Source organism: Pocillopora verrucosa, chromosome 5 (genome assembly GCF_036669915.1).
Source record: "Pocillopora verrucosa isolate sample1 chromosome 5, ASM3666991v2, whole genome shotgun sequence".
Classification (NCBI taxonomy): Eukaryota; Metazoa; Cnidaria; class Anthozoa; order Scleractinia; family Pocilloporidae; genus Pocillopora; species Pocillopora verrucosa.
In genome coordinates this window covers 19,495,478-19,513,878 of record NC_089316.1, presented here as the reverse complement: position 1 = coordinate 19,513,878, position 18,401 = coordinate 19,495,478, and the positions used below count along the sequence as shown (strand labels likewise).

The window sequence follows — 18,401 nt, the reverse complement described above, 5'->3', positions numbered from 1 at the left end:
CTCCTGCAAACTTTCTGTGGCCAGTCTCTTCGTCGGTTGTAACCCAAGTCCGAATTAAGATATTGCTACATATGTATTAAATAGGCGCAGTTTGAAATGCGAATTTATGAAGCTGTTAATTAGTCAATGGAATGAGGTAACGAATCTTAGCTTACAGCTACCCCAGGTGAGAGTTGTTTCTGTGTTGAATACGCATGGTTTTCAAAGCGGCTAATGACGAATACTGTTATTTATCATCAATATATTATTGTCAGTCCCTGTTAGGATATCACTGCCCTTTTAAATTGACATGCACACAATATAGATTTGTTTAATCTTAGCTTACAGCTGAACCAGTTGAGTATTGTTGCTGAAAATGTCCTGTGACAAGTCCTTAAGCTGGTTGTTACTCAAGTCCCTGTTAGGAAAAAAAATTTATACAACTGTGTTAAATACATACGGTTTTCAAAACTCATGACAGATACCTTTATCCAGAGATTATAAACCGCTTTTATCTCTTTCCGAAGTCTGTTCCACCTTCGCACAAATTTTCCACTTCATGTGCCCATTTTTTTTTTACGTATTACGTAGATCAAGCTATCAAATTAATGAGGATGAAAAAATGGGAGTACGATTCAGCTGTGGTCAAATGGACAACTTTTCCAGCTAAATACGTGTATGATTTCACAGTTTATGAACCAATGATCTTTAATCATTTCTTTTTCGAAGTAACTTGACGGTGAACGACATAGTGCAGGACGCAGTAACTTGAAAATGCCTCAAAGGCTTTGTTACATATTTCAGTGTTAATAATAACAAAACAACAATTTACAAAAAGCGGTACTTAGTAGTAAACTCTTCCAGATTTACGCACCAAACAGTTTTACTCAAAGTCGTCCGTTGTACACCAAAAATGGATAAGTTGCACTATTGTTCCAGCCAGTGAGATGGTATTAATACCGTCAGACCTACTTTTTCACAGTTATGTTTGACTTTTACGGCTATATTTGAGCAGTGATATAACACAAGAGATAGAGCTGAATATTACTAAAACAGTTAAAATATATTAGTGTATATCTACGTTTTTGAAGTTCTCATGATTTGCTTGATATTTCAGTTTGTAACGGCTTCCTTTGCATAAAGTACCAGGTATTTCGAGCATAAAAGCCTACTACGCCGTTATTGTTCACATTCTACAGAATATGTTCGTTTTACGATTCCACTTTGCCTTCACGAAGTCACGAAGTACTGCCTTTTTGTTTAGCTTTGTTCTTGTTTTTTGACCCTGCTGACATGGACCGGCATTGTATGATATACCACAGTTATGATATTTTTTAGTGTAGCCACGAGGTTAAAGCTTTGAGTTTACAAGGTACAGATTTTCTTTCAACATGGCTTGAGAGACTCGGGAGATAGTAGTTCGGGTCAGGAATGAACCCCGTAGCAAACCTTCGTTCAAAAAATTCAATATTGAAGAATTTCCGGTCATTGAAATCGACGGTACCACGCAATGGCTGGTGTAAGATTGATTAAGAAGTCCCTCTTACTCTGTTAAGATGAAGAATGGCATTCATTTGCTTCGTGATCCGCAGTTTAATCTGCAACTTACATGGCACCTTAGCATTTGATCTCTCATATATACTCACAACTTTGCTGTGGTTAAGGGAATTTTACATGGAAATGACATCAATTCTTTTCCTTTACAGTTCACACGCAACAGACCGTATGTTCCCTTCAAAAAGTGGCACTCACAAGGGCCTGGGCAATCTGAATATTAGACATAAAGTATTGTTCAAATAGTTTAATCGCTAAACAAAAAAGTTTAATCTGCTATCACTGAGTTTGCATTGCAAAGGGAAAACCAACCTATTCTATGGTATTGAGCAAAAAAAAAAAGCAGCTTTAGAATGATAGTTTACAAAAGAATGCAAGAGATAAATTTAAATTTGCGACATTTTGCAACTACGTAGTATCGATTTTGAACTAATTACTAACATACTCTTAAAACCATACCGAGTCAATCGCATAGGAAAATAGATAGGCGTGTGACTATGAAAATGTCCTTTGCTTCTACATGGTTCTTCTTTCCTCCTTATTCGATATAACAATCTTGTCAATATTGGCATTTAGAGAATTCAAAATTTAAGGTAAAACAAAAAAAAATTCTGATCAAACTGTAGCAGTGGGAGATGTTCTTTCTGAGAGGCTGAATAGCGCTAAATAATTAGAATAATTTTTAAAAAATAGGTCTCGCGTTCCATGCGTGAGATAAGATGAATGTTTCTATTGCGTGAATTAAAAAAGTGGATATAATAAAATGCTCCTCACAAACGGTATGACAGAATTAATCAAGAAAAACTAATTAAAACAAATTGGACACCAAAATTACAAAAACTAATCACAACAAATTAATTGAAACAAACATTGTAAATAAACATCGTGCAAAAATCCTTACTGGTCGGAGGCGAACCATTTGGCAGTTTACAAAGCGCGGCAAACCAAAAAACAAATCCGGTGAGTAACAGGGTGGATAGCTTGAACCCAGACCACTGGATAACAAGCTTTGCAACGTAACCACTCGGCCACATTTGCCTCATTCCAAACAAAGATTGTCATTCTGATATAGCTGATCAAAGAAAGCTTAATCCGAACGAAGAACTGTTTAACATATTGATAATCTATCGCGGTCTAGAAGAACGGGGCAAATTACGGGATGGAGCGACTACATCGAGGGCGGCGAGCCGTGGAGGTATACCAAGAAATTAAACAAGATATTAAGAAATTGACCAAATAGTACAGATTCAGGCATCCAATTAAAAAAGTGATATGGTTCCATTACACTTGTGTAAGGAATAAAACTCACCTTCAATGTTGAGGCTAATTTCGCTCCTTAATACGTTATTATCTCTTCGTACCTCACAGCTGTAATTCACATTCTCCTCTGCAGCTACAAGCTGATATCTTACGCTGGTACTATTTTGAACAACAACACCATTTTTTCTCCATACAATGTATGGAGCTGGCGCACCTTCCACCGGGCACCACAGGTTGGAGGTTCTGTTCAAAATTACAGTCTGTGTCTTGGGTACTTGGGTCATGGTAGGTGTTGCTACATAAAACAAAAAATAATGATAATGATGATGATAATAAAAAATGTATTAGGCAAGCAAATGCTAGATGAATAGTCTTTATCATACAGGACAAGCAAACCACAGGCATAATATATAAAGCAAATACATTGTGTATGGACAATCATATTTTACTCCAAAGTCACGGAGAACTTCTTTCGGTGTCTCTCTTTGTCTGTCTGTCTCTTTCTCTATCTGTGGCTGTTCGTCTGTTTCTTTGTATATCCGATAAAAAGCTACTTAATAAGGAAATAAATACTGCTACATCTGCAAAAAAACGTAATGGTAAGGTAGGCCAACGATATATTTCCTGAATATAAGTTGTTATATCAGGAAGTTCCAATTCGATTTAAATATTTTAACTACGTGCTTTAACAGAAAGTTAACAAGAAATATCGTGCCTGTTTGATTGAAGGATCTTCCCGTGTAGTATGCATTAAAACTATAACTGCGAGAAGGGAAAAATCTTAACCACGGGAAGGAAAGGGATAAACACTGCTACATGTGCGAGAAAACGTAAAAGTAATGTGGGCAAACGTTACATTTTCTGAATAGAGTTTATTCTATCGTGATGTTCAGTTGAATTTAAAGATTTTAACCAATTGCCCCAAGAGTGCTTAACTTGTCAAGAAATACCGTACTTGTTTGATTAAAGGATCTGCCCATGTAGTATCCATTCAAATCATATTTGAAAGAAGGGAAAAATTTTAACCACAAGTATCGTCTACTAGATCGCACTACAGCAGTCTTGTGATCTCCACAGAATACACCAAGAACGTTGGCTGACTGATTATTGCCGTCACGGATCTCAAGATAGTAGTCCTGCAGACACGGTCGTGGAACCCACGACTTGCTGCGCATGGTAAAGTTCAGTTCCACGTAGTGTCCTTTTGGAGCTGAGAGAACATGTGAGTCCCAAAACGAAGAAACTTTATCCCATCCTTTTGCTTGTTGAGGATGTTTTAACAAAACTACAACAAATACAATAAGTCAATTACTTGGCTTCCAAAAACAAAAATATAGATATCATACATCAAGAGAAAGAAAATATATGCAATTTTACGTAACAAAGGCCGCCACATTAGACCTCATCTGATCTCTGTCTTACAAGTATCACTAGTCCACTAATCAGATATCAGATCACTTAGCTAACAAACATCTATCGCACGACTAAAACAAAATTTTATCTAGAGCTCGAGTTCAACGGGCTTTAGCTAGCTATTATAACACTGTCTTCCATTCCAACCAAGAGCTTACAAACTCTTTGCATTTGCGGTTAGTTTTTGATTGAGAAAAGTGTTTCAGAGGATAAAGGGAAGTGGTTTATTTGTGAATTAGAGGAATAATTTATTGACGTCATCTTATTCTAGCACTTTACTTTGAAGTTTTATTGTACAAGGTAAATGCAGAGGCAATGTCTTTCACAGGTACAATCTTAAGCTCAAAGTTAGACCATATAAACGTTTTGGGCACTTCTTCTTACCACTGAACCAGCGTGCACCATATGTTGCATGCCTAGCAGTTTGATATTACACGCAGATATGAGAATTTGTGGCTCTTCATGATTGTTATATTACGATTAAACACTGGCGCATATTGCAGTTCAACAAGACTTGACATAACAATTGCCAATAGACTCTCACCCACACTTCACAGTTTTTCTCATTGCTCTATCCATCCATTTAACCTTGCACTCTCCTCCTTTCCTCTCCTCTTTTCCTCCCTTTGCTCGTCCTTTCCCGGGCCTCCCCAAGCATCTTACCCTTCCTCCCCTCCCACACTACTCATGGGCTCCCATTCCATCCCATTTGCCAACAACGGCAAATGTTTATCATTAAAGCAAACACTTTCGACAACAGTCATGAACAGCTGAAGTGCTTACAGAAAAGGAGGATGAAACTGCACTTGGCCACTGAGGGTACCATCATGACGTGATTCAGTTTTTTTTCTGCAGAAGAAAAGGTAGAGTGTTTAATTTTGTCTCTTTCAATTTTTCATTGAATCTTTTCAAAGCAGCTCGATTTTTTATACACAAGCTTTTGGAGTAAAACTCTTTAGATAGTAATGAATTTGTCTCCATCGGCTACAGAACAAACGGAATCCTTCCGCGTAAAACCAAAAAAACTTCAAAGATTTTCATAGCGCTTTCTGGAAAGTTAAATTTTAAAAGAAAGTCATTGTTTAACCCTGTTGATAATTAAGATATTGGTTTGCTATTGTTTATCTATAACGCTCTTTATCACTTGGATTATGCAGTTCAAAGGAAAAACTCCTTTTCGAATCAGAACATTCCCCTTTTTAATTTAGAATAATGAAAAGAAAATTGTGTTAGTTGCCTTATGACTCAAGCGAAGAAAATCACGTCAAAACTAATAAATACAGCCACTCAGCAACCAATGGACTCTTTGTCCTCTGTTCAGTCATACACAGCTAAAAGTTACACACTCTAAAAATAACAATAACAATGTATGTTGAGACCTTGTAAAAGTGACCCTGTCTACTTGTCTGATAACTACCATTCATACTTCGTAGGACATTTGAACATTGTGATAAAGATTTTGGTTTATTCTAAAATCATAAACAAGATATTCAACTTTACATCAAACTTCAAGGTAGGTTTAACTCACGAAAAATTTCAGTTCGTTCATGCATCTTGCACATTGATAATTTTTTTCCAACATTTTAGTGTGTTATTTACAAGAGAAAAAAATGTAAAACAGAGGAAACAATTTTCGGATTATTTAACAGCGTATTTTTAGTACTGCTGTCCTGATTTGTGCACATATCCTGATGTATCAAAAATGTAAAATTTCATACTCAACCGAGTTAAGCATTATCTTAGTAAGCTTGAAGGCATGAGTTTTTAGCCAATAATTTGTATTTCATAACAACTGACCTTCTGAGTAATGGCAAATGAAATTGAAATGAAATGAAAATGGCTATTTTCCTTTTAATCTAAAAGAGACGAGAGCGTTTTGCCTCATATGACTGAAATTTTATTTTCGAATCAAGAACTGACAATCTCACATTTGGCACAGTTAGAGGTTAAATTAGCCAGAAATATTCGTTTTTTGTTGTTGTTGTTGCTGTTGTTGTTCGTAAAGAAAGGAATATAATTGGTGACTTTGACTCTTCGTGCACAAGGTTCCGGAGTACTCTAAAATGTTCCAGAATATTCCATTTTGCAACTTCTTGTGTTAAGTCATGTTGCACTGTTTTAAGAATAGGATATGATGTAATTATTTAGAATGTTCTAGAATGTTCTAGACTGCTAAAACATATGTTTGCACTTGTTTTCTCTTTTATAAACTGACTGACATTTATTTCTCCTAAATTCTAAAAGTTGTCCGTGTTTAGAACTGACACTTCATCTTTAAATATTTACATTAAAAATACGAATTGCTAATTCTCTGGTCGATCAAACGAGTCATTAGGGACCGAGAATAAAAAATAATCCTTTCCTTTTCGAATGCCTTTTTGACTGATGAATCATATGATCAATCTCGTTTTTCCCACCACCCTCTTCCCTGAGAAAGCGTCGGTATGGTTGAGAGAATTGAGAATTTATTGGTTAAAAGTAAACAATTATAAACTAGAAGAGTTAGTTATAAACTAAAAGTTATCGAAACTCTAGTAGTTACTACGTCTTCCTATAGAGCATGTGGACAAAGTATGTTTTCGTTTTTCTATCTTTTAGTTTTATTTCCTTTTAATTTCATTGATGCTGAGGAAAGAAATGCTACCTTCAACAAAAAAATAAATAAAAATGGAATATTAATAATTTTTAGATCCCGCATCATCCATAAGCTGACTGTTTTTTGTCTCCGACTCAGTTTTCATTTGACTTTCAAATTTTTGGTTTTACAAATTGATCGCCAATTTTTCCTCTGTTTTGTTGTTATGTCTTAAATGTAAAACAACAATTCAAAGTGGACGCTCCTATGCAGATTTTTCCACTAAATCTTAATGTGTTCCTCTAAGCATTTGGACATTTTAACAAGTTGGTTATTTCTGATTCTCGTCTGTAATTTACACAACATTGTAGCGATATTTATAGAGAGAAATTCAATTTTGATCAGTTTTACAGAAGTGCTATCTTTCCGTTGTTGTAAAACCACTAAGAAATTTGATTGCAGAGTTCATGTTTCGGTGATTTCACAGGACCTAAAGAAACTAGACGGATTGAATAACAGACTATACGTTACAGAGATAAATAGTGAAGAATAAATATTCTGTTAGAGTACAAAACAAACACGTATACTTCAACAGGGACATCTGTACGGGAAATGAAGTTATTTTGCAATACACAGAAAAAACTGCTCACCGTCTTTAAATTAACAAATTTGCCGCAGGAAGGATAAAATAATTGACTACTAAGAGTAGAGGAGAAAGCTACAAAGCTATTATATTAAGTACCTGAATATTGATTGTCCCTTTACAGTTTCAGAGCCTGATTGGGTTTATCCACATAAGCAGCAGAGAATAAATACACAGAAAAGTAAAGGTTTTTACAGCTGCTGTTAACTGTTGTTTCAAATAAATTCAAAGTTAAGACAAGAATTTTAATCGCGTAATTCGTTAAAGTCACACGTACAACAAAAATAGAAAAGAGACTTACTTTGTGTTTCAAGAAAGGGCTGATTACTACTACTATTAGAAACTAACCAGACAACTGATAGAATGCTGCAGCGAAATGAAGACTTTCTGACCCAAATTTGATTCCTGATCATATTAAAAGATAACTATTGTTCGGCAACTGACGTTACATAGTTCGCACCAATATTCAACTTAAAAATGCTGATGATGCCATCATCGACGCACAAACTTTCACGTCAGAAATTTCTGTTTCGCCGTGTACATAAAAGACGACTATTTGTGTTCATTCTTTGAAACCGGATCTCAAAATATAAATAATGTTGTCCTATGGTTGAAAATATTTTTCCCACATCAGTTACTCTCTGCTAATAATCAAAAGTTGAAACAAAGCTGGATGTAGTTTGAATAATCATCATTACCATTTTCATTATAAGAAACTACTCTTATGTTATTATCTGCAGCGTACCGAGTGTTAATGCATAAAAAATTGATCCATTAGGTGCAAAACGTAACCTATGTTTTTTTCTAGGAATTTAATACTGAAAAGTTGAGGTCCTAACTCTTCTCTATCTTGAACAATTTATAAAAAAAGGGAAAGAAATTTCTACCATGGAACCTTTGCATTAATTTTCGCGCATTAATTTATTCTTCGCCGAAGTGACATGCTTGTCACACGGGGAAAATAAGCTTCACCAGCTAACCGAAAAAACATAAGGACCATCTGAGCGGACAACATTACAAAATATATGAATTTAGAAGGTAGCAATGGAATGTCTCCCACTCGTGCACGTGTTTACCGACAACCACCGCTACACGTGAACAGAGCATGACTGAGGGTAACGTAATACCGGCATGACATTTTGGTTTTGTCTTATTTTGCGCTCTTACGCGCTTTCACTGAAGTAGGTTTTCAAAATTTTCGATTTGTTTCTCCATCGCCTTCTCTAATTTCTTTACTTTGCTATACAACAAATCATTAGACGACTGTGCCTACTGTCAAGCGTCCTTTCACTACTAAAAAAAACTTCCTATAATGGAATGGTTAATCGATGGAACTCGTTGGACAGTTCCCTTCAAATTATTAACCTCATAATGGTGTTTGTTAAATCTCAGGATGTTAAGCTTAAGCGTATGAAATACCATGATCTTACTCTTTGGGGGAATGTATTAAAAGGTTTGTGCTCTTTACTTATATGAAGTCTCCAGTTTCCTATATTCAATATCAATTTACTTTGCTCAACTGCACTAAAGTTGCCCTAGAAAAAAGCAAAATCCAAAAAGGGAAAACGCCTAGAAGGAATTTGTTAGCACATAAAATGTCCCTTTGGCTTTATGCCCGGTAGCCGAACAATTTCAGATAATTTTCAGCAAAAGGCACGTACAAGATGATGATTACGGATATGAGTATTTCCAAAAATGTTAAGTCAAAATCTATATGCTTATGTCGTACACCGCAACAAATGGGACTGCTGTTACCAGTCTCAATTCACAAGAAACAACCGATAACTTCTTCTAAATTCATCTTGTTGATCCTTGCTTGTTTTGGAGCAAGGGATTTGATGAATCGCGTTTTTCCCACTACCCTCTTTCCTGAGAAAGCTCCGGTATGGTTTAGAGAATTAAGAATTATTGGTTAAAGGTTAACAGTTATAAACTGGAAGAGTTATTTATATACTAGAAGTTATTGAAACTCTAGTAGTTTTTACGTCTTCCTAAAGAGTATGTGGACCAAGTGTGTCTTTCTTTTTCCTTTTTTTTTTTTTTATTTATTTCCTTTCAATTTCATTGATGCTGAAGAAAAAAATGCTAACCTCCACAAAAAAATAAAAAATTGAATATTGGTAGTTTTTAGAACCTGCTTCATCCACAAGCTGACTGCTTCTTGTCTCCGCCAAAGTTTTCATTTGACTTTCAAATTTTTGGTTTTACAAACTAATAACCAATTTTTCCCCTTTTTTTTTTTTTAAGTGTAAAACAAAAATTCAGAGTGGTCGCTCCCATGCAGATTATTCCACTCTGAAGTCCGAAGATCTCACCACCAAATCTTAATGTGTTTCTCTAAGCATTTGGACATTTTAACAAGTTGATTGTTCTTGATTCTCGTCAGTAGTTTACACAACATTGTAGTAATATTAATAGAGAGAAATTAAATTTTGATCAGTGTTACCGAAGCGCTATGTTTCCTTTACTTTGATACAACTAAGAAAGTTCATTGTACAGTTTATTTTTCGGTCATTTCACAGAACTTAAAGACATTAGACGTATCGAATAACAGACTGTACGTTCTAGAGATAAAAAGTGAAGAATAACTTTTCCGTTAGAGTACAAAACCAACACGTATTCATCAAGAGAATCGACATCTGTACCGGAAATGAAGTCATTCTGCGATACACCGAAAAAAATTGCTCACCGTCTTTAAATCAACAATTTTGCCGCAAGAAGGATAAAGTAATTGCCCACTAAGGGTAGAGGAGAAAGCTACAAAGCTATTAAATTATGTACTTGTCCCTTTACACTTTCAGAGCCTGATCGCATTTATCCACATAAGCAGCAGAGAATAAATACACTAAAAAGTAAAGGTTTTTACAGCTGCTGTTAATTGTTGTTTTAAACAAATTCAAAGTTAGAACGAGAATTTTAATCGTGTAATTCGTTAAAGTCACAGGTACAACAAAAGTAGAAAAGAAAATTAGTTTAGGTGTAAAGAAAGGGTTGATTACTACTTTTATTGGAAACTAACTGGACAGTTGATAGAATGCTGCAGCAAAATGAAGACTTTCTAACCAAAACTTAATCCCTGATCATATCGAAAGATAACTATAGTTCGACATCTGACGTTTTTATTAGTTCGCTTCAGATCAGAATTTCTGTTTTGCCGAGTGCATTAAAGACGATTTTTTTTGTCTTAATTCTTTGAAACCGGATTTCAAAAAATATATGATGTTGTTCTCTGGTTGAAAATATTTTTCCTACGTCAGTTACTCTCTGCTAGGAATCAAGAAGTTGAGACAAAGGTGGATGTAGTTTGAATAATTATCATCACCATTTTCATCATCATTTACTACTCTTATGTTATTATCTGCAGCTTACCGAGTGTTAATGCATAAAAAAAATTGCCCTATCAGGTGCAAAACATGACCTATATTGTTTTGTTGGAATTTAATACTGAAAAAGTTGAGGTCTCAACTCTTCGCTAACTAGAAAAATTTACAAACAAAAGGGAAACAAATTTCCACTATCAAACTTTTGCATTAATTTTCGCGCATTAGTTTATCTCCTGCCGACGTGACATGCCTGTCACACGGGGAAAATAAGCTTCACCAGTTAACCGAAAAAAAAGGGACCATCTGAGCGGACAACATTACAAAGTCTATGACATTAGAAGGTAGCAATGAATTGTCTCCCACTCGTGCACGTATTTACTGACAACCACCGCTACATGTTAGCAGAACTTGACTTAAGGTAACGTTACACCGGCATCCACAAGCTAACTGCTTCTTGTCTCCAACTCAGTTTTCATCTGACTTTCAAATTTTTTATTTTACGAGCTAATCGATAATTTTTCCTCTTTTTTATATATTAAATGTAAAACAACAATTTAAAGTGGACGCTCCCATGCAGATTTTTCCATTCTGAAGTCCGAAGATCTTACCACTAAATCTTGATGTGTTTCTCTAAGCATTTGGACATTTTAACAAGATGATTGTATTTGATTCTCGTCAGCAGTTTACGCAACATTGTAGTAATGTTTATAAAGAGAAACTTAATTTTGATCAGCTTTACCGAAGTACTATTTTTTCTTTCTTTTGACACCACTAAGAAAGTTCATTGTACAGTTCATTTTTTCTGTGATATCACAGAACCTAAAGAAACCAGGCGGATCGAATAACAGACTATACGTTCCAGAGATAAATAGTCAAGAACAAATATTCCGTTAGAGCGCAAAGCAAACACGTATTCATCAACAGAATCGACATATGTACCGGAAATGAAGTTATTTTGCGATACACAGAAAAAAATGCTCACCGTCTTTAAATTAACAATTTTGCTGCAAGAAGGATAAAATAATTGACTACTAAGGGTAAAGGAGAAAGTTACAAAGCTATTACATTAAGTACCTGAATATTGATAGTCCCTTTACGCTTTAAGAGCCTGATCGCATTTATCCACATAAGCAGCAGAGAATAAATACACAGAGAAGTAAAGGTTTTTACAGCTGCTGTTAAGTGTTGTTTTAAATAAATTCAGAGTTAAGACAATAATTTTAATCGCGTGATGCGTTGAACTCACGAGTACAACAATTAGCTGAAAAACGTAACCTATGTTGTTCTTTAGGAAATTAATACTGAAAAGTCGTTGTCTTTATTCCGCTTGGCTAGCTAGAACAATTAAAAAAAAAAGGAAACAAATTTCCGCTATCAAACCTTTGTATTATTTTGCGCGCGTTAATTTATCCTTCGCCGACGTGACATGCCTGTCACACGAGCAAAATAAGCTTCATCAGCCAACCAAACAACCATAAGGACCATTATTAACAAAGGGACGTCATTTGAGTTTTTTCTATGCAGTCCGGAACCTCCACAACACGAATTTGAAAGCAACTCATTTTGTTTGTTGGCTTCATAGGAAACTAAAACTTGCAATTATTTTAAAAAATACTCAGATATGGATTAGACATGAATATTGATTTTGACGGCGACCTGAGAACTGACTCGGATGAAGAAGAAGAAGAAGATGAAATAAGCGATATAGGCACAGTTAACCCATGCTGGCAGGATGCGCCTTGGCAATTATGAAAATATCTTTACGCACAGGCGTCCCAAGTTCACGTCATGAGAAAAAGCAAGCGATTGATTCATGAAAGCGTCACGCGTTGTGTGACTCGGTGTTACGTTACGAGAGGAAACGTTAAGAATTTAACTCGTTCGCGTCTGAAGCTTTTATAGTCATTGGCGATGTTTACCTTGCTTTATTCGCCATGAAATCCTTATAGAGTTTTTTGCAAGAAAACAAAATTGTTTTTTTACTAAAGATATTTCACTTTTCTATATGTCCAACTTCTAATAAGTTGTACTGGATTGAAGACCAGCTCGCCGACGTCTCTACTCGATTTTACACGTCGGCGAGTTGGCGTTGGCCAGTTGAACCGTCGACGACTTGACCGTAATTCTTTGTTTTTAATCAAAATGGAATCAAAATTTTGAGTTAAGAATAGCACTATTCCTTCGGAGGCAAGTCCTTAAAGTTCCACAACATAAACAATTGTTATTGTTTGGAAATAAAAAAACTAAAAGAGTTATTAACATACAAAAAGTTATCGAAACTCTAGTAGTTTTTACATCTTCCCAAAGAGCATTTGGACATAATATATTTTTTTTTCTTATTTTAGTTCCTTTTAATTTCGTTGATGCTGACGAAAGAAATGCTAACGTCGACAAAAAATTGAAACTAAGTAATTTTTAGAACCCGCATCATCCGCAAGCCGACTGCTTCTTGTCTCCGACTCAGTTTTCATTTGACTTTCAAATTTTTGATTTTACAAACTGATCACCAATTTTTCCTTTTTTTTTGTTATATCTTAAATGTAAACAGCAATTCAAAGTGGACGCTCCAATGCAGATTATTCCATTCTGAAGTCCAAAGATCTTACCAATAAATCTTGTGTTTTTCTAAGCATTTGGACATTTTAACAAGTTGATTGTTCTCGATTCTCGTCAGTAGTTTACACAATATTGTAGTAATGTTTATGGAGAGAAAATTAATTTTGATCAGTTTTACAGAAGTGCTATGTTTCCTTTGTTGTGAAACCACCAAGAAAGTTCATCGCAGAGTTCATGTTTCGGTCATTTCACAGAACCTAAAGAAACTAGACGGATCGAATAACAGACTATACGCTCCAGAGATAAATAGTGAAGAATCAATATTCTGTTAGAGTACAAAACAAATACGTATTCATCAACAGAATCGACAACTGTTCCGGAAATGAAGTTATTTTGCGATACACAGAAAAAATTGCTCATCGTCTTTAAATCAACTATTTTGCCCCAAGGAGGATAAAATAATTGACCACCATGGATAGAGAAGAAAGTTACAAAGCCTTTACATTAAGTACCTGAATATTGATTGTCCCTTTACACTTTCCGAGCCTGATCGCATTTATCCACATAAGCAGCAGAGAGTAACTACACAGAAAAGTAAAGGTTTTTACAGCTGCTGTTAATTGTTGTTTTAAATAAATTCAAAGTTAGGAAGAGAATTTTAATCGCGTTTTTCGTTAAAGTCACACGTACAACAAAAATAGAAAAGAAAATTAATTTAGGTTTAAAGAAAAAGCTGATTACTACTACTGTTGGAGGCTAGCCAGACAACTGATAGAATGCTGCAGCAAAATGAAGATTTTATGACCCAAATTTGATCCCTGATCATATTAAAAGATACCTATCGATGACGAGCATTCTTATCATCACTCGTCGAAAAAGGAACAAGGGATTTGATGAATCTCGTTTTTCCAACTACCCTCTTTCCTGAGAAAGCCCCGGTATGGTTTAGAGAATTAAGAATTATTGGTTAAAAGTTAACAGGTATAAACTAGAGGAGTTATTTATATACTAGAAGTTATTGAAACTCAAGTAGTTTTTACGTCTTCCTAAAGAGCATGTGGACCAAGTGTGTCTTTCTTTTTCCTATTTTTTTAAATTTATTTCCTTTTAATTTCATTGATGCTGAAGAAAGAAATGCTAGCCTCGACAAAAATATAAAAAATTGAATATTGGTAATTTTTAGAACCTGCATCATCCACAAGCTGACTGCTTCTTGTCTCCGCCTAAGTTTTCATTTGACTTTCAAATTTTTGGTTTTACAAGCTAATCACCAATTTTTCCTCTTTTTTGTTCTTAAGTGTAAAACAAAAATTCCAAGTGGACGCTCCCATGCAGATTTTTCCACTCTGAAGTCCGAAGATCTCACTACAAAATCTTGTTGTGTTTCTCTAAGCATTTAGACATTTTAACAAGCTGATTGTTCTTGATTCTCGTCAGTAGTTTACACAACATTGCAGTAATGTTTATAGAGAGAAATAAAATTTCGATCAGTGTTACAGAAGCGCTATGTTTCCTTTGCTTTGAAACCACAAAGGAAGCTCATTGTACAGTTCGTTTTTCGGTCATTTCACAGAACTTTAAGACACTAGACGGATCGAATAACAGACTGTACGTTCCACAGATAAAAAGTGAAGAATAAATATTCCGTTAGAGTATAAAATCAACACGTATTCATCAACAGAATCGACATCTGTACCGGAAATGAAGTTATTCTGCGATGCACCCAAAAAATTGCTCACCGTCTTTAAGTTAACAACTTTGCCGCAAGAAGGATAAAGTAATCGACTACTTAGGGTAGAGGAGAAAGCTACAAAGCTATTACATTAAGTACCTGAATATTGATTGTCCCTTTACACTTTCAGAGCCTGATCGCATTTATCCACATTAGCAGCAGAGAATAAATACACAGAAAAGTAAAGGTTTTTACAGCTGCTGTTAAGTGTTGTTTTAAAGAAATTCAGAGTTATGACAATAGTTTTAATCGCGTGATGCGTTTAAGTCACGCGTACAGCAAAAATGGATAAGAAAATTATTTTAGGTTTAAAGCTAAGAAAGGACTGATTACTACTTTTATTGGAAACTAACTGGACAATTGATAGAATGCTGCAGAAAAATGAAGACTTTTTACTCCAAATTTAATCCCTGATCATATTGAAAGACAGTTATCATTCGGCAACTGACGTTTTCATTAATGCGCACCAGTATTCAACTTATAAATACAGATGATGCCATCATTGACGCACAAATTTTCAGATCAGAAATTTCTGTTTCGTTGTTTACGTAAAAGATGATTTTGTGTGTTAATTTCAAGCCAGATCTCAAAATTATATGATGTTGTGCTATGATTGAAAATATTCTTTCTATATCAGTTCCCCTCTGCTAGGAAACAAAGCGTTGAAAAAAAGGTGGATATAGTTTGAATAATTATCATTTCCATTTTCACTACCATTTACTTCTCTTATGTTATTATCTGCAGTTTATAGAGTATTAATGCATAACAAATTGCCCCGTTAGCTGAAAAACGTAACCTATGTTGTTCTGTAGGAATTTAAAACTGGAAAATTCGTTGTCTTTATTCTTGGCTAGCTAGAACAATTTGCAAAAAAAGGGAAAAATTTTCTGCTATCAAACCTTTGCATTATTTTGCGGGCGTTAATTTATCCTTAGCCGACGTGACATGCCTGTCACACGAGGAAAATAAGCTTCACCAGCCAACCGAACAACCAGAAGGACCATTTTTACAAAGGGACGCTATTTGAATTTTTTCTATGCAGTCAGGAACCTCCACAACACGAATTTGAAACCAACTTATTTTGTTTGTTGGCTTCAAAGGAAATTGAAACTTGCAGCTATTTTAAAAGATACTCCGATATGGAGTAGACATGAATATTAATTTTGAGGACGACCTGGGAACAGACGCGGAAGAAGAAGAAGAAGAAGAAGAAGAAGAAGAAGAAGAAATAAGCGATGTAGGTACAATTAACCCAAGCTGGCAGGATTCGCCTCAGCAATTATGTAAATATCTTTACGCACAAGCGTCCCAAGCTCACGTTGAGAGAAAAAAAGCAAGCGATTGATTCATAAAAGCGTCACGCGTTGTGTGACTTGATGTTAAGTTACGAGGGGGAACGTTGAGAATTTAACCACGTTGTAAGGAATAATATGGGGAACGAAATGTGGTCGATTAACAACGATACGTATATTTCGAAATATTATTTAAGCGTAAAATCAGTAGAATTTACTTAAATCTTGTGTGTCCGTTGTGGTTTCTGGCGTTCTCTGCCGTTTTAAGCTCGCTTTTCCTACTATTATTCCCGCTACAACAACAACTTTATTTTTCAACAACAACTTTATTTTTCACCCCAAAATATACAAGAAAGAAGAATTTATAATAATAGTACAGACAATGATAGGGGCGCTGGCTGCCCGAAATAACCTAAGAGTAAAAAATGCCAGCCAGCTAGAAGTGGAAGTCAACTTTACTTCGTTAGTTCATGAAAAAATCGTTTGCTTTCTCTCGAGACGTGAGCTTGGGATGCCTGCTTTACGTTTAGCAATGGAAGCAAAGTGAGGATTTGAGTGAGAAAATAATTTTAATTTAGTTCTGAAATTGAAAATCTGAACAATTTTTGAATTAAGAAAAAAAAGCTTTTTCTCTCTCTCATAGTGTTAAATTTTTAGGCTATTTACTGAACTGTTTAGTTCGCTTCCGTTTATCTTCTCTAATTTCTATATACTCCTTTCCCGGTGTAATTGCGTTCCGTATGCTGCAATTACAACAGAATTCCACATACGTGACAGTAAATGATAGAACTCCACGATTTCGTAAGCAAAATGCAAAATAATCAGTGACTTAATTCGTATTGACTACCAGCAGAAATGTGGTGAATTTCTTTGAAACAAAGTACAAACATTTAGCCTTAGATGTAATATTGTGCTCCATGATAAGCAGGGTCTGGAGTTAACTGATTTTTTGTTTCATCTTCCTATTAGAATGAATAGATGGCCGATCGTTTCTCGTTCTCGTTGATGTGTGATTTCTTGACGGAAAATCCTGTTTCTTGTTTTCGTGTTTTCTAAATTTGTGTCATAAGATTACGAGTATTGAACTTGTGACGTTTATTTTCCTTTATCTTGAATTGACAGTCGTTTTATTTTAATCTTTATGTAGTTTGCATGTTGTTTTTTCAGACAGTAACAAATGCAGAGAAGCTCATGCTGTTAAAAGGAACGAATGCCTACCAAATTTCATTTGCATAAATAATCAGGGCTCCTACAACTGCTCTTGAAATCCTAAATAGGTTAGGGACGAGTTTAACTTTGAAAGTACATGTTTAGTATCTGCCATGTATTTTCGCATTTTTTAGGTAGATAAATTGTTGTTCTTTTAAGTACTAGTTCTGAAGCCAAGTTACTTTTTCTACTTTCAATGCAAATACTGGGGTCTTTGTCTTGACATAGCTGTTTTTCTTTTTCCCAGTAAAAAATAGAAAAGAAAATTGGTTTAGGTTTAAAGAAAGGGCTGATTACTACTACTATTGGAAACTAGCTAGATAGCTGATAGAATGCTGCAGCAAAATGAAGACTTTCTAACCCAAATTTGATCCCTGATCATATAGAAAGATAACTATCGTTCGGCAACTCACATTTTGACTAGTTCGCACCATTATTCAACTTATAAATGCAGATGATGTCATCATTGACACACCAATTTTCAGATCGGAAATTTCTGTTTCGCCCTGTACATGAAAGACGATTTTTTGTGCTAATTCTTTCAAACCAGATCTCAAAAGTTTATGATGTTGTCCTATGGTTGAAAATATTTTTCCTACATCAGAATCAAGAAGTTGAAACAAAGGTGGATATAGTTTGAATAATTATCATTACCATTTTCATTATCATTTACAACTCTTATATCATTATCTGCAGCGTACTGAGTATTAATGCATAAAAAATTGCCCCGTTAGGAACAAAACGTAACCTATGTTTGTGACATGTGGCGAGACGTATTATGTCAGTTACTGATTTCCCATATGTAAGAGGAAACGAGAGCACGTGCTCACCATTAAAAAATATGTAGCTTGTTTTTGTGAACTCT

At 35.0% G+C, this 18,401-nt stretch overlaps 1 protein-coding gene across 1 annotated transcript; it reads right to left on the bottom strand.

The window, feature by feature from the left end:
* Positions 1-321: 321 nt before the first annotated feature.
* LOC131769660 (uncharacterized) lies at positions 322-7,534 on the bottom strand. Its single transcript, XM_066166474.1, has 6 exons — positions 7,524-7,534; positions 4,990-5,055; positions 3,749-4,078; positions 2,843-3,088; positions 1,626-1,746; positions 322-397 (listed from the first exon to the last, which is right to left on the bottom strand). The coding sequence occupies exons 2-6, from the start codon at positions 5,033-5,035 to the stop codon at positions 322-324; spliced, it is 819 nt and encodes a 272-aa protein (XP_066022571.1). The 5' UTR covers positions 5,036-5,055; positions 7,524-7,534.
* Between the last annotated feature and the right edge of the window lie 10,867 nt (positions 7,535-18,401).

Coding starts and splice junctions, on each gene's coding strand:
- LOC131769660 (XM_066166474.1), bottom strand. CDS start 5,035: ATGATGGTACCCTCAGTGGCCAAGTGCAGTTTCATCCTCCTTTTCT. Junction 3,089..3,748: donor CAGATCCTTTAATCAAACAA/GTACGGTATTTC, acceptor TGTTTTATGTAG/CAACACCTACCATGACCCAA. Junction 1,747..2,842: donor AATTAGCCTCAACATTGAAG/GTGAGTTTTATT, acceptor TCTAATATTCAG/ATTGCCCAGGCCCTTGTGAG.